General features: G+C 36.3%; 1 protein-coding gene across 1 annotated transcript in view; it reads right to left on the bottom strand.

Annotated features, from left to right (window-relative positions):
* Positions 1 to 13203, bottom strand: part of CAND1 (cullin associated and neddylation dissociated 1) — a 43861-nt gene extending 30658 nt beyond the window's left edge. Inside the window, exons 1-2 of the mRNA XM_079142207.1 lie at positions 10808 to 13203; positions 801 to 944 (exon numbers count right to left, since the gene is read on the bottom strand). Coding sequence (XP_078998333.1) covers positions 801 to 944; positions 10808 to 10875 — 212 coding nt within the window. The 5' untranslated portion in view covers positions 10876 to 13203. The remainder of the gene's footprint in view (positions 1 to 800; positions 945 to 10807) is intronic.
* Between the last annotated feature and the right edge of the window lie 8224 nt (positions 13204 to 21427).

Genomic DNA, 21427 nt, shown 5'->3' with positions numbered 1-21427 from the left:
AATGGATACCAAAGATAACACATACAAAAATCACATAACTTCAGTTTGATTTTTGTGTTAAACTAAAGGTCATACTTACTAATAACTTGCTATGTAAATTTAGGGTTTCTAAAATTTGGCATCTGCAAATTAAACAGGTATATTAATAGAACTGGAGAACTCAAATTCTGTACCCAATTATTCTTAGTAGAAACTGAGCTGCCAATATCATATCTAACGAAAAGCTCCTATTGCATTACGTACCCAAAGACAATCAGAATTTCCATAATTTTAAGGAAAGATAGTTTGTAAGCTGCCATTCTTTAAAAAATTAGTTTTTTATTTTTCTTCATTTAGTTTTAAATTTCATCGCTATGAAAATATAAAAGTCACACGCAAATAGGCTTTTAACCCAGATGAAACATTAGGCTACGGTAAAATAAGTTAGAGAACCATTGTTTCTGGAATTACCTAAATATGTAAGAGTTAAAAGAAATACCATGAAAAGCTCATTAATTTACTTTGTGTATGGAAATACAACATGTACCACAAACACTAAACATTCACTAGTTACCTAAAAATAATTAAAAAAAAAAAAAAAACAACTCAGGCTGGGGTTGTGGCTCTGTGGTCCTTGCCTAGCATGTGTGAGGTGCCAGGTTCAATCCTCAGTACCATAAAAACAAACAAATAAAATAAAGGTATTGTGTTAAAAAAAAATAAAACTCTAGAAAAACAGTACAAAACCTAAGATAATTACCAATTATATGGAGTTTTTTCAGGCACAGAACGTGTGGGAGGGGTAGCAAAATACAACTTACCATTTGACAGCTAAATTCTGTACCTCACCATTTTTATCTTCCAATAACTTCAAAATCATTTTTACTACTTTCCTTTCACTATCATCATCCAACTTGATGGAATCTTTCTGCAATTCCGTCATCAAATCATTTGTAGCCATAAACCTATTAACAAATTAAAATTTGTTAATTCAAAAAATTTAAAGCACTAATAAATTGATTTTTCAAATCCAGTGCTATATCATTTACTTACCAGGAACACAGTACAGTGTATTACAAAAAATCACCTACTTTTAAGTGATCATAAATTTAAACTAAAAGCTACCAAAAAGGATATAGACTTTACTTAAAAATCACTGTTTTCAGATAGATGTTTTTTAAGTCCCATATGCTCTTATTTCAGGTCTAAGTAACATTATTCAAAATTATCATCCCCTGCTCAGTCTTGATTTCATAATTACTAACATACGTGCAGTGAATGTTTATTTGTTCTAAGTAATTTTATTACTGATCTTAGGGGAGAAAAAAAAATCTTTTTTTTTTTTTTTTTTTCCTTTTTGCATGGGATTTTAATTTTATCTATGAAGCCCTTAACCACAAACATTAAGAACACCTTCGTACAATAATTTGTGTCCCATCAGGAGTCATGTATTATAAATTCTGGATATTTTCCAATATAAATTCTCATCCCATCCCAACTTCTGTTACAAGAAATCAAGGGTATTTTCAAAAAGGTAAGAGGTAATTCTAGAAAGTTGTTATACCTGACATCCACCTCTCCCCTGCTGAAGAATCTTAGAGAAAGGACAGGTTAACACTGAATAGTCTGACAATACCTTAGAGTGATCAATCATCTACTCTAAGTTTTAAATGAAAGAGCTGAAGAGGATAAGATAAATAGAATCTTGAATTTTTTCCCCATGTACTTTACCACAAAATTTACTATTTTAAAATTAATTTATCAGAATAGGAGGTAACCACATTCAAATAAAGCCCTAAGACCTATTTAAAGCCAAATCAACTTTTCTTATAATTCTTGGCTCCCCTCCACCCATAAAAATAATCCAACTGAAATAACAACTACTTTACACCTTTTTATTAACACCTTTTTCTTTTACTGAACCAGATCCAGTTTGAGTAAAAATCTAATATTTTATGTTTCATACATGAATGTTAAAATCCATGTTTAAATTTTAAAAGAACTACTGATAAGAATTGGAGATGAACTGATAAACAACTATGGAGATAGGCAATGTGGCAATAAACTAAGTTGTAAAGGCTGACAAAACAACCTAATTTATCAATTCACTACTTATAACTTTAAGGATAATTCTAATAACCAGGATGGTCCTTAATACTAATTTATTAAAGTTCTAAACTATACATAAGCCATGTAGTTCAATTCTTATCAAGTTCTGTAAAACAGCTTATAAAGTTTATACTCAAAGAAAAATGAGGCATATACTTTTAAAAAATCAACACAGTTCTAATTGGAAGCATCTTCCCATTATAAAATAGGAAGACAAAATTAAAACCACATAATGTTCATATTTTGAAGTGGAAAAAAACTGTATAGCATATTAATACAAGTAATTCTACATATAATGCATTGAAAAGCACCTTAACCATCTTACTTAAATAAAATATATTAAATAACCATAGAAATTATACACCTAAATACCACTTCAAAGCAGTTATCTGCTTCAAGAGAAACTGATCAACTGAAGTGAACATGCAGATAATTCCAAATAAAAAGTTGTTCTTATGGTTCTGAATGAGCTCTGGTACCCAGATTCATTCCTTAATCATTTACTTATTTGCTGCCTATTATAGGTTGGAACACCTATACTAAGAGCTAAGAAAAGATAAAAAGGTGAATAAGTCTTTGCCCTGACCTCAAAACGCTTACCGATTTTGAAAAATCTATGGTTAAAAAAAAAAGTTGAAATGAGCATCAGCAAATTAGCAATAGACAGTATTTTTAAACATCAGAAAAACTAGATTGAGATACTATAATATCAAGAGTTACTTCTCAATGATGATTCTGAAGTCAGAAAGTTCTGGGAGTACTTTCTTTCATTAATCTGATAAAAAAAATTTGCACTATTTATTTCCTTTTAAGGAAGTTGTCAGACCAGTTTGAAGGCTGTCCACAGCAGATTCAACAGCTAATTTGGAAATGACTCTTCAGCAGACATTACTGTTTTAGGTTTTGGTGCTAAGGACCAAGATGATATATGTAGACTCAGTCCTGTCCTTTTTTATCTAATACACCAACTAGGTAACTAGACAATTATTACTGTTAAGCATTTTGTTTTAAAACAGTATTCAAGAGCATACAGAAATGAGTACATCAAAGAACCACCTGTCAGTTTGGATCTCACAGGGAAAGTTGGCTTGAGATTTAAATTTTTTTTCCTTCCTTTTTGGTGGTTGTGATGATGGGAAGCAGCAGAGAACTAGAGTAAAAGAATAGGGAGTGGTTTAGTGTGACTAACGCATAGAAAACTAATTTTTTAAAAAAAGGAAATGTAGGTTGAGGCCAAGCTGGGGACTGGCCCTATGTAACCATTCACTATGTAATGAAAATCTACTACACATCAGGTACGGTACTAGCTGCTGTGGATATAAGGGATAGCCAAAGAAGACAGTTCCTAATGTGACGCTTACATTAGTCTAGTAAGAAGCCTATTTTTAAAACTGCTTAAGTAGCTATATAATCATAAACTGAGATAAATGCATAAAGAAATATGTCAAGAAAAAAAAAAACAGTGGTGTAACAAAGTAACCTGACCTAGGCTAAATTATGGGTTGTGTGTCAGAGAAGACAAATCTGAAAAACAGGCAGAATTATTCAGGAGTTGGGAGAAAACTGGTGCCAGGTAAGCAAAAAACAGGAATTAAACTGATTTGTAAATCACATTAGAATTTTAGTTTTTATTCTAAGAGTAATGGAAAGTTACTGAAAGGCATATGGGATCGAGATGGGAAGAAAATGAAATAAACAGATTTGCCTTTCAAAAATACTATTACAGTCACCACTGTGAACAACACTTTAGATAGAACCATCCTTCGCTTAGCCAGACTGAATGGAGACCAGTTAGGTCTGCAGCAGTCTAAGCTAAGAAATTATGGTAGCTTGAATAAGGGTCATCAATAAAAATGGGGGAAAATGGGAGAGCTGATCCTTATTTTTTGCAGATTTCGTATCTGCAAATTTGCCTACTGGCTAAAATTTATTTGTAAGCCCAAAATTAATACTCCTCATTTCATAATCATTTGCAGACAACTAGAGAATGGTAAAACGTTTGAGTCACCCCAACACACACATTCTCAGCTGCCTCCTACTTTCAACTCTTCTTTTCAGCTCTCGTAATTATAAACAAGTATCTTCTTAGCCTACTTAGTGCCAGATTTTCCACACTAGTACTTCTGTTGGTGATTTTGCTGTTTAATATATCCCCTATACACAGTACTAAAGTGCTGTCCAGCTAGGATTCCTCAGTGCAAGAAGGTTGAGATGGGCCTTCTGGGAAAAAAAACTAGTTAGATAATCTTCATTCAGTCAGAAGGAAAATTTGACGTTTGTGACAACTTCACAGAAAGCAATTACTACAATAATAAGGGCCAATTATATTTGAGATCATGAGGTAAAATAGTTCATCAAAAATGGATTAGACATAAGGAACATAATTAATTGATAAGAGTTAGGAAGAAAGAAGTAAAGACTTGGATATTACAACAAGTGATGTATCCCTGTTGAGTCTTAATGTAACTGCACAGCCAGTCACATCAGATGGATCACTCACTCATCTTTCACTATGATAAAGGATTACTCTGGTTTAACTATAAACTACACTGAATAGGGGTATATTGCTAATCCTGAATCAACAAAATCTTCAGCCACAGTAAGGATATGAACACCGTGGATTAATGTCCTGTAGCACAATTTCATCTGCAGTTGGCCATAAATAGGAACTAGAAAACAAACCAACCAAAACAACCACCAAAAAACATGCAGTCTGACATCCAGAAACTGACCTGAATCTCCTGTTAAACCAAAATGTTATTATAAACTGACTTGATGCTCACAACTAAAGCATAAACTTTTATTTGACATAAAACAATTTTATAGAACATCCAATTCAGACAAGGTCACTGAAAAACACAAAATACCAAAATGTCCCCCTCGCTAGTTAGTAGCTAGAAGTGCTGCTACTTTATCAATTACAGTACCTTCCCTATAAAATGTATTTTTTTTATTGGTACTGGGGAGTGAACTCAGGGGCACTAACCACTTAGCAATATCCCTAGCCCTTTGTATTTTGAAACAGGGTCTCTAAGTTGCTCAGGGCCTTGGTACGTTTCTGAAACTGGTCTTGATCCTCCTGCTTCAGTCTCCTAAGTTGCTGAGATTACAGGCATGTGCTACTGCATCCAGCAATCCCTATAAAATTTAAGATGCCAGTGTCACAGAAACATCCAATTTAAAGTAAAGCTCTACTTCTTTAGACCCTCCTTAAATTACCCAAATAAATAGGTTCCCCTAACAACCTTCAGAGACCCCCTGTTGTATGTGTTCTCCCTCACTGTGATGAATAATAAGCCTCACCTGTGTCTAGGATGCCTATGTAAGAAACTCTGAGGGGGGTAAAAAGTGGTAAATGGTACTTCAATATCAAATAGATTGACCAAAGAAAATATCCATTGAAATCAGTTATATCAGAAGATTGTTAGAGACTTAAGGGAGGGCAGTTGCAGTGAACTGTCAACAACAGCCAGGAAGGCAACTGCCAAGAAATTTGGAGTTTATCTTGTCATCAGGAAAATTAGTGGGGGAGTCAATAATCAGCTGGAAATAAATTCTAATGGCCAAAGTGAACAAGAGACTAGATTAGGAAGAAGTATGAGATAGAGAGACTAATTTGAGAAACACTCATCATAGAATTAAAGAAGAGAAGAAAGGCAGGACAAGGGTAGCACCCAAGGTGTTCTGCTTTGGACTTTCAGGGGGATAAAGTAAAGCCAAAATAAGGATAATTTAGCTTAAGGTAGGAAGTGAAAAATAAAATGTGAAACTGTTCACTTTCAGACTCTTATGGGATTCCCAAGTGCATATAATCAGCAGGCAGTGCAATCTTATTCATATATTCAAAATTATTTGGGGGTCCCAGCTTAAGGACCTGTGCTGTGAACTCTGGGAACACAGTGATGAACAAGACTGTCATGGTCTGGAACTTCTACTCCTGGATTATTCTCCTGAACTGACAGTTCTCTGAAGGGAAAATATATCTTTAGTAAATCCAATGTTGAGAAGCAGAAATTCAGTAGAAGTAGATGCCTTGACTGCATGAGTAACTTTTACCACACTATATAAACATACATATTCACATATAAACACAATTTCTAGGTGATATGGGTCAACTGTATCACCCAGTAAATCAATTATCTTTCAAAGCTCTTGAGCACACATCACTGTTATTTCACTTTTTCTCACTTATTTCCTGAAAAGCTATAAATGAGCCTAGTCTTAGTGATGTTCGAGTAAATAAAACTAATTTTTTACTCTTATTCCAAGTATCCTCTATAACATCCCCCTCTCTTTCAGTAGTGAATCCTAACCATTGCTGATGTTTATAGTGTATCTATAAAGAAAAATCACGTTGACTAAAATCAAGTAAGCTGTGATGTTTATAGTATATCTATAAAGAAAAATCATGTTGACTAAAATCAAGTAAGTTGCTGCCATAAACCTAAAAAATATTTAAAATGTGCCAGGAATCACCTTCTTCATCTCTGCAAATCTGTTTTTTCTCATGACACCTGATTTTCTCCAAGTAGTCAAGATAATTTCAATCAGTATTTCCTGTTAATGCTCAAATAGTGCTTTGCTATGACTCCTTAACAGGTCTAGATTTTTATAAGCATTTTAAATAATTTTCAAGAGAAAATGTCTTCCAATATTCAAAACACCTTATCTTGTAACATAAACCATGCTGAAACTAAGAAATGCTTGCATTCTACAATAGTGATTGAGATTGTATCAAGTGGCACTTAAACAAAATGATTTTTTAGAGATTTCTTAAAATTCTTTTATATATACACTTATATGTGTATATATGCATATGTAAACACAGAAACTTTTTATTTTTTTTAACTCTGGAACTAATAGACAATTCAACTAAAACAAGCACTTATTGAAGAACCACAAGCCTAAAGAACTACACAGAGGTTTCAGTTCAGTAAGATAAAGTCCCTGTCCTTAATAAGTTCCCTGAACAATACCTCATTGCCCAGCTACAGTTAAAATTATTTTCTCCCTCTCCCCTACTGAAATTTTGTAGTGTGCTTTCATACTTGTTCTCACATTTTCTACTGAGAATTTCAAGACCTCACTCAGGTCTTGAATTTCCTTGCTTTAATCTTCTCTGCTACTTAATGTCTGACACTTACACATTGCCATGGGATCATTTATCTTTTTACAAAAGTGTCTTGACCATTCAGCAAACGTGTATTCACTAAGGGCAAGCACTGGCTCTTTCTGAAGTTCCTCTCAAGGAATTATTAAAAGTATATTCCAGCATAAAATATTCCATAAACCTAATTTTAGAGGAAATTGAAATTTAAGGCCTGACTTATAATACCACTAGTCAAAACCCTAGAGAAGTAGCCTAGCATGGTAATAGGTGATTCTGAAAGTTTATATCGTCATGTTTTATTTAAATAAACATCTAATTAGTGAGGGAAAAAAATAAGAATTCATGGGTAAAGAGGTTCCAGAAATCCCAAATCTACTCTGACCTTGAGGAAATAACTAAGCCAAATCTGCTTCCTTACCTGTAATATAGTTACTGTCCACTTTTACCAATTACATTAAATAAAATGAAGTATATGAAGTTCACAATAGGCAGAAATATATGTATCGAGAGATGAAGTAATATTTTCCTTAGCTCTTGATTCTCTGCAATACTTTAATTCAGATAGTGGTGAAGCAGATGAAAAGTTGCCTCCACCCACCGAATACTCACTATTAATAGTCATGTATGGAGTACTCACTCGCAGGGCTCATTTACATTAAAAGTTTTCACTCTGTTATCTACACAATCACCTAATCACCAAAACACACTGGTATAAAAGTTTTCTGGGGTGGGGGAGAAGCAGAAGGTGTTTCCTTTGGGGAAGTGATGAGAAAAATTATTCTAAGAACTCTCCCAAAGAATGTTTCTTCATTTTTCTTTTGAAGAGTTATCTGAATTAGCATTTATAATTTTAAAGATTTGTTTTCCCCCAAATTAAGACTAGTATATGACAGGCACTATCCCTGCTATTAGGACACACAAATGTACCATTTTTATTAAAGGTTCCAGACTCGACATTTCTCTCCCAAAGCTTCTCCATTTTTCAAAACTCTTAATATCTTACCATCAAATAATGTTATACTAACACAGAAGATAAAAATTGGTGAGTCTTTTCAATACATTAGGCCTACGATTTACCGACAAAAAGATTCTTTAAAAGTGCTGACATTCCAAAATTCTGCATGTTTCTCTGCCTTCTCTGCATTAATGGAACATGTAGTTACCTAAGAGACCTTTTGTAATTATCCCTGTGCAAGCCTCTCAGAAGTGAAAATGTAATCTCAAATTAAGTAACTTGCCCAAGATCTCGTAGTTCACAGCAAAGAACAGTGCATGACTAGAACTTCTATCTTGTGACTGGGTAAAATTCTCCTAGATTCTATCAAGAAAATAAAACTCTTCATTTTGGCAGCACTATTTTCTTCCGCTGTCCTTTGTACAAGGTAGAGTGCTTCAGACATGTTAATTACCCTTGCCCTCAATATCCTTTTGGCACTAATTATTTTAAAATATGTAATCATAAATCCCGGTACTTTTGTCAAAATAACTAAATTTCTATGTGAACAAAGCATCATTTAGTTCCAAAGACTTGTTAATGGATGGCTAAAGCATATTACAAGTCTTTAAAACAGTTAATAACTGAAAGTCACTTACTGTTCCTCAAGATGTTTAACAGCATTCACCAACTATTAGAACTATATCAATACATAACCCTCTAAGCAAAGTTTTGATTCATTCCAACCCAAGTAAACAGATAATCCTTATCAAGTTCAGCAATCACTATAGTTGAGCATCAAAGTAGTATTTCTTTCATATAGTTTATTTAAATAACAAAAACCCAGGCATATATACATTACTTTCTTTTGCCAGAAATATAAAGGAATTTCAATCAATAATCACATCCACTGTATCTTCACATGACATGATTTCTTTACTCTTTATCTAAACATTACATCTGATTCTGTCTGGTTCAACAAAACTGTAATATGGTAGAAGTGCTAACTTTAGACTAAAATTTGAATCAGAATGAAATTTGGTACTTTTACAGGACGAACCAAACTGACATAAGGTATGAGGGAATCACACCACACACCTTACATGATGGAAAGGTATATGTTATGTTCCATTAAAAATTTCAAGACTTCAACTGTGAGAAAGCAAAACTCCAAAGGTAATCAAACAGCATCCCAATCCTTAAAACAATACATAAAATGTTATTCCCCTCAATAATCTTGATTTTGGCCCTAGAACTACACAAATCTAAAATTCCACAATACCCAAAACTCGGCACTAAACTCTTTATAGTCAGCAAATTAGTTTTTAGACGTTACAAATGGAACACTTAAAAGTTCTCTTGGTAGCAAAACATTTTTAAAAAATCCTGTGGTTCTTAAGTCACAGAACCAATCCAGCATTTCATTGACTATTTTATTACACCCGCATACAAATTTTATTAGGAACACCATCGTTGCTTTTTTTTCATGGTTCCTTTTTCAGAAATTGGGAAATTTCTTCCCAATAGACATGATCTGGACACATTTTCAGGTGTTAAAACTTATTGTTCATACAAATAGAAAAAGAAGTTCTTTACCCATAATTTTAATTGAAGATTGCCTGTTCTTTTAAAATGCACGCTAATTACAACTACTATAGCAGAAGAGAAGAAAACTTAGGTATCCGAGAAATAAATAGCTTTTTTTTCCTTTTTTTGATGGAGAGCTTATTTATTTGTAAAGAAATACAAGGCAGGCAGGAAGGGATGTAACAGTCCCTGCAGAGTGAAAAAAAAAAAAAAAACCTAGAGATAATCTGTGAAAATATAACAAATCTTAAATGTGCATGTTACAAGAATTTGAAATCAACAGTATAAGTATCCTGGAACAGAACTACTGCTTCATGTTCACCAGCCCTTCTTCAAAGAAGAGTCGTTTGCCTGGTTTAAGGTTCAGCAATCCAACCCTCTGGCAGTGATTTTGGATATAAGGATGAGACTTTCTGAAACCCCGTGATCTTGCGTGGGTTTCACCGGGACAAGGAAAACTGACAAGATGCTGGCGGGAAAACCCTACCGGCCAAGTTTCCTTCATCCCAGCTCCCCTCCCCCTTCTTCCCACCTTCAAAAAAAAGCATTATCCGAAGAAAAAGTATATAACCCAATCAGCGAAGAGCTGGAAAAAAGTTCATCGTTCCAGCTGAACGCAGCCAGGCCCACATCTGCGGGAAAGCAGGCAGATGCTGCGTCCCTGAGCGGGCAGCAGCTAGGGCCCGGGCGCGCTGGGCGGCCTAGCGCCTCCGAGGGCCGGCGAGTAGGCCCGGCCGCCGGGGCTCGGCGCCTAGAGCGACTCCCTCCTCCACAATACCGGGTGACTCCGGGCCTCCGCGCTGTGGGGACGCGGGAACCACGTCGCCCGGGACAAGGAATGCGGTGGGAGCGCGTAGAGACCCAGAAGGAAGGGATCCCGGCCGCGGCGGACAACGGCCTAGAGGAAAGGCTGGAGGCGGGGGCTGGAGGGGGCCCGCGGGGATCCGGGAGCGAGCGGGGCGGTGGGCTGGAGACCTCAGGAAGCTAGGCAGCCCGGCCAGGCCGAAAGGGGTGGGGCCAGGCCGGCATGCAGGCCGGGGCGCGGATGGGGGACCCCGAGGTGGGTTAGAATCAGATTTCGGCCTCACCTAAAGTCCTTGTCGCTGGATGTCATTTTTTCCAGCAAATTGGAAATGTGGTACGAGGCGCTCGCCATGTTGACGGCCTCGATCCCGCCCGCTGGCGCTGTGGCTGCTGCTGCCCGCTGCCGCCGCTGCTAGGGCTCCTCCTCTCGCTCGCCGCGGCTCCCGCTTCCAGGGTCGCAGCGCGACGCCGACGCTGACTGGAGGCGCCTCCACAGGATGCCCCCTCCCCGAAGAGACGTGAACCTGTCCCGGGGGAAGCAGAGTTACGGGGCCGGCCTAACGACGGCGCTGCTCGCGGGTGAACGAGCTCATGGGCGGCGGGGCATACAGCAGGGCCTCTCCTGGAGGAAGCCAGACACTTCCACTCGGGCCGTCTCGCTCCCACTCCCTCGGCACTCGCTCCCTAGGGCAAGAGGCCAAAACCCGCCTCCTTCTTTCCGCGGGGCGGGGGTGGCAGACGCGGGACGCTACGAAAAGCTGAGGTCAGAGTTCATGAGGCCTCTCCCCACACGCTGTGGAGGCGCTAGTTAAAGGGCAATTCTGTTGGCTGAAGCCAATGTCAGTCTTCGTGTGAACCGCCTTTCAGGAGGCATGACAACGAGTCAACGGGACTGTTCTCGCGAGACTCTAGAGCAACGGTTAAAGGACGGGAGACTAGTAGGACAAGTATATTTTGGTCAGAAAGTAGCTTGGATTTGTTCTTCTCTATCACATTAGCAGAAAACGTTTATGATTCTTAAAGAGTGTAAGGTCTGGGAGTAATAATAATATGGAGTCAACCTGGAGGCCAACAGAAGACTTATAAAATGGAGCTTTCGTTTCAATACGGACGCGTGGCTTTTCGCCTTAACCACCATGATGCAGTGTTGCCACGTGAAAACCACAAGTCCCAGAATTCAGTCCGGTGATAGGCTGACTTGGAATGTGATTGGCTATAGGAACTTGTATCTTCCTCATTGGCTCCTGTGGGAGGCGGGGATGCTGGGATTTGCAGGCGGCCAAGGCCGCTGTGCTGGATACAACCTTTCAATCAGCGTGCTCTTGGTTTCTGCCTTGAGTTCTTGTTTTCCTCAACGCGCGCCCCTCCCACACACACTTTTTTTTTTTTTTTTTTTTTTTTTTTTTTTCGGGATAAGCGAGGTTTGCAGAGCTAGGCTGCTGCGGTTTGGGCAAGCGCATTGCGGATCAGTTGGTTTTCCATACCCCTCTGAAGGCCGCGGAGCCTCCTGAATTCTGGCTAGACACACAGCTTTCATGAATCATAGAGCCTGCCCTATAGAGCCGCAGGACCTTAGTAAGAATAATGTACAGCTACAGACGATTTTATTGGGGGACCATTTGTTTTACTTGGAATTGTAAAAGACTATCTTCTGCATTCAGTTTTGTTCATTTGATGATCCTACAGCTGTGTGTTTTATTGTGCCTTCATATACATACAGCTGTCAGAGATGAAATATCGAAGCATTTATTCACTATCCAAGTTTCTTTGGGAGTTTTCACATAAATTTTTCCAGCTAGGGGTCAACACCTAAAAAATTTTAGTGGGATTGGAGCTACCTGTCCCACCTATCTGAAAGAGTTCAGTGAGAGACAAGGAAAATTCAATCTCATTCTGATAGTCCTATTAAGAACAAACCTTTAAATATTTTCTTACTTCTAAATACATCAAATTAAACCAAAGCCACCTGACATATCTTTACCATTCTTTCCTATATTTCCCAATATATTACTATCTTATAAGTCAGAGACATTTATAGATAATATCAGTTTAATAAAACAGATGAAAATGTGATTTGGGCTCACAGCAAGTATCTAAATTTCTCCTTATTTACTATTGTCTATCACTGTTTATTCTTTTACTTTAATATCATATGTATATTCTTTGCTCCCCAGTAATGCCATATGCCTGCTTTCATTCTGCCTAAGTCTGCCACCATTAGGGCATTTCTCATCAAACTGTCCTTGAGCACTTTTAACTGCAGTTAATTTCCTTCTGCTCTGAACAACTTTCCCACAATAGTTTAAGTAACGCACACACACACACACACACACACACACACACACACACACACAGACACAGGTCATTTTTCTTGTGTGAATCTCAAGGTTTGAAATCTCAGTTATCTGATAATCCTTTCTTTTAGCCTGTTTCCAGGAAGATACAAAATCATGTCTTGTCTTTTTTTGTGTGTGTAAATCTTTTCATTTATCAGTTTCCAACTGAACTATAATATTTGAAGTCAAACAGCTTGAATGTAAATCATGTTTAGTACCATTTACTAGCTCTGTCTCAGGCAATTCATTTTCATTTGAGTCTCAGTTTTTTTCATGGATAAGATGGAAGTTCAGCATAGTATTACATTATAGGGTTGTTTTAAGAGTTAAATCAGATACCCCATATAACTGTATTTATCACATTACCTTCAGCATAATAATAATATTTAAAATTAGTGTTTCTTGCAAATATCTTACAAAGGTCTGAGAAAACATATAATAAAAGTTAGCTATTAATATTATTCTATTTTTTCAGTCTTTTATTTTTCCCTATTCCCAAATCATTCTACACAGCTAAAATTATTCAAACATTATTTAAATGGGGCTATTTAACCTATTTAACACACTTAGTGGCTCTCTAGTAACAAAATAAAATCCCAATATTTGGGAATTCAGTGGCCTACTTCATCTGTCCTTAACCTTTTGTTTCTAACTTGTCACTGTTCTAATAAAGGAATTGTTCCCTCAGTTTTGAGTCTTTCAAAGACCCAGCTCCAAGTCTTTGTATATAATAATAGTAATACAGCTGTTTTTCAATTTATAATGAAGATACATCCCCAATAAACACATCATAAGTTGAAAATGCATTTTCTACATCAAACCTACTGAACATGATAACTTACTAACACTACACCATGAAGTATCAGTTGTTTATCTTTGTGATGGTGTGGCTGACAGGAAGCTGTGGCTCACCTGTATCATGAGTCACTAGTCTGAGAAAACATCAAAATTCAAAATACGGTCTCTACTGAATTACATACTGCTTTTTAAAACTTCTTTTTATTCTTTTTTTTAAACTTCAGTCTGTTTATTTTTTAATGAGGTGCTGAGAATGGAGCTCAGTGCCTCACACTTCTAGGCAAGTGATCTACCACAGAACCACAACCCCAGCCCTACATACTGCTTTTACACCATTATAAAGTTGGAAAATGATGTCTAGCCATGCTAAATAGATGATCACTTGTCATTACAATAAGAACATATTTATGGACTAGGTATTTTATTAGCTCATTAGATCCTCAGAACAGCACTATAGATGTTCTCTATACCCTAAGCATAAGAGGAAGAAAAAGGCCTCTGACAAGATGGAGTCAGGGTTGAAGCTCAGACAGTGTTGCTTCAGAGCCCATTCCCTAAATTATTCTACTGGAATGTTTCTCCCCATCTGGAATGCCTTTCCCCTCCTGCTTCTAGGGTCTTAAACAAATTACAATGTTTATATGTAAGTTCCTTAAGAGCAGTTTCCATCTTTAAACCTCTGCTACTTTCAAGTAGACAGTCAGTACCAAAATTTTAATAGGCACTTAGTAGCATTTAATTTTATTTTATAGAAATCTGATTTTTATTTCAGTGAACATAGCTTGTTACTAAACATCAGAGAAATGCTTTCTTTTAAGGATTAATTTATGCTAAATTAATATTACATACAAAAGGAAATAAATCTAGGTAAAGCCAACCTCAGAGTTTTCTTTTTCTTTTTTCTACCATTTTCTAGTCAATGGTCAAAATAGAAGGTTCGGATGAGGAATATAAGAGAGCAAGAAAAACAATGTCCTTCAAGTTTTGGGAAGTTCTCCAATATTACCTTAGTTTAGCTTAGTGCGCAAACATATATTGAATGCCTACACTGCTATGCACTGTACTAGATAAAGAGGACACAAAGATGAACAAACATGTTCCCTAACCTTGAACATTCATGTTGATCAAATATTTCATATCAAAATTCTTATATTTTAGGCAAAAAAGGCTCAACATGAATATAGAATCAAGGTAGCTTTACATTCTGTATTTGAAATGAAGAGTAGATTTTAAAATTATCTTTAAAATATTTAAATATGGTAGAACTAAATTGCACATTAAAAGATAAATGTCAATAAAGGACAAGCAATGGAAAGATCATTTAATTGGTTTGTTGAATAATCTGAAGTTTTCAGGGTACCAGCACAAAATGTTTATTTGCTGTTTTGTTTTCCAAATATACCTGTAAAATACTTTCCATGACCCTTAAGGACATCTTGGGCAGACCCATAGATTTTCAGACCTTTCAAAGTGTTACAAATTCAGTACAATTACTATGGTTTTAATGTCACCTCCAAAGCACTTACTGAACTTTAAATTACTTTTATGATGGTATTAAGAAGTGGGACCTTTAATGCTCTGCCTAATGAACCCAATCATGGGGGCTTTTGTGGGAGTGGGTGCCTAATTTGAAGGATGAGTTCATCCAGCTCGAGATTGCTTGCAATGTCGCCATGCCATGAAGTTACACAAAGGCCCTTGCCAGATGCCAGTACCATGCTTTTAGACATCCTAGCCTCCAGAACCATAAGCCAAATAAACTTCCATTGTTTATAAGTTACTAGTCGTGGTTTCTATCATATCAACAGAAAATAGACTTAAGATACTAGTTTAGTTCAATAGCCCTCCAGATACTCCTATCTGCTTTTAGATCCTCTGGGGCTGAGAGAGATGACAAAAGAGTGGAGGAAAGAGCAGATTTCCTATGCTTAATTGTTATAACTCTGTCCTTACTGTTAATGTCCCCGCTTTAGCAGACACCCAAATGCTGAGGGCCACAACTTGTGAGGGCCACAGTTGTGAGTTCTGTGAGGTGTCTCTCAAGGGGCCACTCCACTGCACATTTCCCTCCCAAAGTGGCTCTGAGCACTCCATAGACCTCCAAGTGGCAACAGCACTCCTAGCAAGGATACCTTAAGGGGTTCAACCTAATTTCTTCAGAACACTTGTCCCTGTCACCACTAAACCCCATGCATCCTCCCTCTGGACCTGCCACTTCTCTACATTTCTCTTCTTATCTCAAGTGGGTTCAGATCAGAGGATGGCTAACCATGAATAATGGATAATCCAAAGCTGTTGGGGTACCAACAGTCAAGATTTTGTCACTTTGTTTTTCTACTCTCTGCTTTCAAATAAACACCCTGTCAAATAGTTTCCTTCATCCTCAGTGACATCATTGGCAGACCACAATGCTCTTTGGCTCTTCCTATCTCGCAGAGATTCTCATTTCCTCCAAGTATTTGTTTTTTGTTTCTTGTTTCTTTTTGAATTGAGTAGGGGAGGAAACACCCAACATGCTCTGCCAATTAATAATCACCACATTTCTTTCTCTTAGAATTCTCTCTCCCCATGGTAATCATATAGACTGGAGGGCATCTGGCTCCCCTTAGAGGGTCTTTTTAAAAATAGGAGGGTACCTTACATGTAATATTTTCAATGCTGAGGCTTCTAAGACCATAAGAAATGTCTCATTTTATACATGTATGAAAAGAATGTATCCCCAGCACCACAAAAAAAAAAAAAAAATGTGTGGAAGGGTGAGAAAGAGGGGCAGTTTAGAATGACAGGGACACTTGTGCAGGGAAAATGCAAGGTGTGAAGCGGTATGACAAAGAATGAAGTTTTCTTCATCTGTTTCGTGGTTCTTTCTCTTAGCCTGTGTAGACCAGAGTGATTTGAGAGGAATAATACTGAGTTCGGGTTATTTTTCCAAACTAAATCACTTCCATCTCCACTCTATCAGTTCTCAACAAGTAAACTCTGAGTTATGCACACAGCTGACATGTGCAATCTTATTATGGTCCTTGTACATGCACATACAATAAATGTTGATGTTTGGGACCCCGGATGATTTTAAGAGAAAAAATAGAACTAAATTTATAGAACTAAACAGGCAATTGACTGTTCATTAGTACCTTTGCAAGAGACTATGAGTGTAAAAAGAAATTTAATGGAATTAAAACCCTCTAAATTTTCTCTAAAGCAGTTCTAATATGGCAGGAGATGAAGAAAAAAGTCCAAGCTTTTAGTGGGAAAAAACAGTCAAGGGCTTTCTATGACTTTCCATCCTTCTCCCCTCTTATTACAAGGAGGCTCTGCTGCAGCAATTCTCAATCTGCTAATTGTAGTAAACAAGTTCCATAAAATGTTAATAGAAACAGTCACTTTGGGTTTGGGTATAGCTTGGTGATAAAGCCCTTGCCCTCAGCATGCAAAAGGCCCTGGGTTCATTTCTCAACTCTGTCAAAAAATAGAAAAAACAAAAACTTTGCAAGTTGCTGAGGCTGGCCTCAAACTTGTGATCCTCCTGCCTCAGCCTCCCAAGCAGCTGGGATTACAGGTGTGCACCATGGTGCCCAACCTAGAACAGTTTTCTTAATGAAAAATATTTCAGAACATTTAATACACTAACATATATAATTGTGAATTCCAAAGATAAATATGTAGTACACAGTTGCTTAACACATTTGAGCATAAAGTTTAAAGTTGTACCTATTACCTTCCAAAGGATGAAACTAACATGAAACATAATGTGGAAAACCTTCTTCTATTGATATTTTTAGAGTCTTGGTAAAAATTAAGTTCAGCATTCATTTTAAAAACAGCCTCAGTCCAGTAAATGTGGACTGCTCAATTCTTATGTTTTTTTTTAAATTGAATTGAAGTCAATAACTAAAATAGGGCTCTATCTATTCAACCAGTTATTGATTCCTGAAATGTAATTAAGTCTTTGTTAAATGTCAAAGCTGATAGGTTAATAGGGGAGGAAAAGGGCAGTTCTGACTTGTGTTTCACTGTAGACAGCTTCACACGAAAACAGATGCAAACTGCTTCCTATTATGGACCATTTGCCAATGCCGAATTCAACTTAGGTAGAAGACTATATCTCAAGGAAATTTATTTCCTACTGATGGGAAACAACCCAACAGCTAGAGTTCTTCCTGTGATCTACTCTTTTCTAAACAACTGCCAGAAGCTCTTGGTTAATTTTTAGTGGCACTCTAAATCAAGCTTAATTGGTATTCTGAGAAGGAATTATTCTTTTAGAGTTGGAAATACATTTGCTGCATATTAGCGAAAATTACAAAGATTATTTATGTCGCTGATATGCTCCTTTTGGAATAGCTACCATTTTATTCTTACCTTTGACTTTTATGTGAGTATCAACCATTATGTAAAATTCACAGCATTTTCTAATATCAATTGATAAGAGCACTCTCCAGGCTTTCCAACTGAAAATATAATTTTATACATGTAAAACTTGTTATCAGTTTTGGCATAAGGATGCAGAAGAAAGTGTTAGAATTCCACAAATGCTGCAATTCACTTTAAAATACAGAAGTGCTGATGATGCCTTATTCTATTGCTTAAAATGGTATTTTGCTTACTATCAAGTGCAGGTTTTGATTTTTGAAAAAAGATGTTAAAGAGTAAGAGAAATCATAAACCCACAGGATCAGGAATTGAAAAAAAAATTACAACAAAATGAGACTGGAAAATAGTAAATTAATGAAAATAAATGTAATGAAATGATACCCAAATTCTTTCAGTAGTGGATATTTAATGCAATACTGTACATCGTTACTAATACTAATCAGTTAAATGGTAAAAACCTTATATTCCAGAAGGAAATTGCTGATCACATAAATGTGTTTTTGCTGCCTTTATGTCATTTTGGAAAATAAAAACGGTTCTATATGACCTTTAAAGAACTCAAGTAGCCAGGCACAGTGGTACACAGTGGAATCGCAGTGGCTGGGGAGGCTGAGGCAGGAGGATCTCAAGTTCAAAACCTGCCTCAGCAACAGCAGGCCCTAAGCAACTCAGTGAGACCCTGTTTCTAAATAAAATACTAAAAAGGACTGGGGATATGGTTCAGTGGTCAAGTGACCCTGAGTTCAATCCCTTGTACACCCCCCAAATAATCAAGTAACTCTCTCTGTATTTCATAAAGAAAGTAATAAAAATTTTGCATAAATACCAAAAAATATCAAGGATTTTCTATGATCAATATAGTTATTTATATTTAAGATATGTCAAAATCTGGAATTGGTTTAAAAGATAGTATTTCCCCCTTGGGAATATCATTATTTTTATCAGTTTAACCAAGGTCTAAAACAAGAGAAATATTAGTGAAACATGTTTAACAAAGAACTTGTATTCAGAATATGTAATTAACTAACATAACTAAGTAATAAGACAAAAATCCTGACTTTAAAATGTGCAGATTATTTGATCAGATATATCACCAGGGAAGCTACAAAATGACAAACACCTAAAGTGATCAGTATCATTACTATAAGGAAAAGACAAATAGATGCTATAATGAGATACCATTTATGTGTTAGAATAGTTCATTAAAACACCTGAGCATACTAAATATTGGTAAGGATACAGGACAACTGAAACTCTTCTACACTGATGGTGGAGAAGAGATCAGTGGTTTCTTCAAATGTTAAAAATATACATCTACTATATAACCCTGCTATTCCATTCTTAGGTATTTACCTAAGAGAACAAGAAACATATGTCCTTGTGAAGACAACAAATATGAACGTGTTTATAGCAGGTCTATTTGTAGTATTTCCAAACTGGAAACAACCCGAACATCTACCAACAGATGGATGGATAAAGAAATTGTGATATACTCATATAATGGTATTTCCCAGCAATAAAGAGGAGTGAACCACAGATATACACACACTAACATGGATGAATCTCAATCTCAAAACGAGTAAAAGAAGTTAGGCAGAAAATCGTAAAAAAATAAAAATAAAAAAAAGAGAGAAAAAAATTTGGAGTCTATTTATACATAACTGCAATCTAAGCTCTAGGGATACAAAGCACATCAGTGGTTGCCTGGAGATAAGGGTGGAGAGAGGGACAGATGATCAAGGGGCTCAAAGACAGCATTGGAATTGTGGAAGTTTTGTTACTATAATTAGGGTAATGATTTCATGTGCATATACAGATGTCAAAGTTATCAACATGTACACTTTTTTTTTTTTTTTTTTTTTTTGCAGTGCTAGGGATTAAACACCTAGGGTTTTGCACATGGTAGGCAAACACTCTACCACTGAACAACAACCCCAGCCCCCAATGTGTACACTTTGAATATGTGCTTCTTATTGGATGTCAGTTACACCTCAATAAAGCCATTGAAATAATAATTAAAGTAAGAATCATGTTACCAAAAAACTAAATGATTTAGAATATAGGAGTCAAAGTAACTTTAGTTTTCATTCATGTATTTCCCCCAGAAGAGAAATTTATTACAAAAGAGGACTCAGGAATTGCTTAAAAGAGGGCTTATGTTCTATATGTATCTACAATCCAGAAAAGAATTTTTAGAAACTAGTCATACTACATTTATCTTACATGAAAATGTTTGTGCTACTGTTCTGTTTAAAACTGAATGGATATATTTATGAACTATTAAGTACTTGAACATATAAATAATGGTTTTGCCTGTGCTCTTCCCATATTTCCAACTACTCTGGCATGTTTTTGTTTGAATCTTGTACAATCACCTTGAATTCAACTTGAAATGCTGTAAAGTGTTTTGGAGTGACAGGTCTAATTCACAGAGACCTGGGTTCAAATCCCACTTATTCTGGAATCTTGGGCAACTTCTGTAAATGAGAATTATATGTACTTCGTAGGGTTATATCAGGCTTAAATGAAACAAATAAGTGCTTGATAAATATTTGTTTTGTTATTAAAAACCCAAATGTATTTTTCTCCAAAACAAGTTTATAAACCCCCTTCCCTACTACCATATTTCTTTTCAAAGGTCTACAAATATTCCAATATTATAAATTTGTAATACTGGAAGTATTTCAAACTAAGGGATAATTGTTTCACTCACCTTACAGTCCTCAGGATCTTCTAAACATTTCCATGCACGCACTGTTCCTTGGTTATTCCACTTTCTACCCTCCCCTCCACTTTCAGAATTAGTTTATTACAAGTGATTTTGACTGGACTTGGAATCATGTGGAATGTTTTTTTAAAACGTGGATGCCCAAACTGCACCCCAGACCAATTAAATAAAAATTTCATCAGGGAATTTTAATGTGCAACTGGCATTAAGAATCCCAATTTTGTTCGTTTATTCTGTTGGTTGGTTTTCATTTTGTTGTTCCTATTTTGCCTGGTTTTGTCTAGGAACTAATTGTAGAATTTTGTCTTAATTTCTGAATCTTGATTTTACCATGAGGTGTGCTAGCTTGCCCTTGCTGCTACTAGTTTCTGCAAGTTTAGAATTCATGCCAACAGTATTTTTAACCAATCCATTTGTGTAAAAACAGAGTAAGATAGTAGCATGCTTCTGGATAATCCTCTATATCTTAGCATTAATTCATTAATCAACACTTTGGGGGATATCATTAATCAAGTATTCTAATTACAAATCTACATAATTGCACTTGATGATACTTCTTAATCTACAACATCATCCCTTCTAAATCTTCTACAACAGAGGACAACCTGTCAGAGGACTGTCTAAAATCAAGATGTATGTTATAATCTTATCTGAAAATACAAGGCTTA

Source organism: Sciurus vulgaris (assembly GCF_902686455.1).
Source record: "Sciurus vulgaris genome assembly, chromosome: 5".
NCBI classification, from domain to species: domain Eukaryota; kingdom Metazoa; phylum Chordata; class Mammalia; order Rodentia; family Sciuridae; genus Sciurus; species Sciurus vulgaris.
The sequence above is the reverse complement of the archived record's forward strand: the minus strand, read 5'-3'. Positions and strand labels throughout refer to the sequence as shown.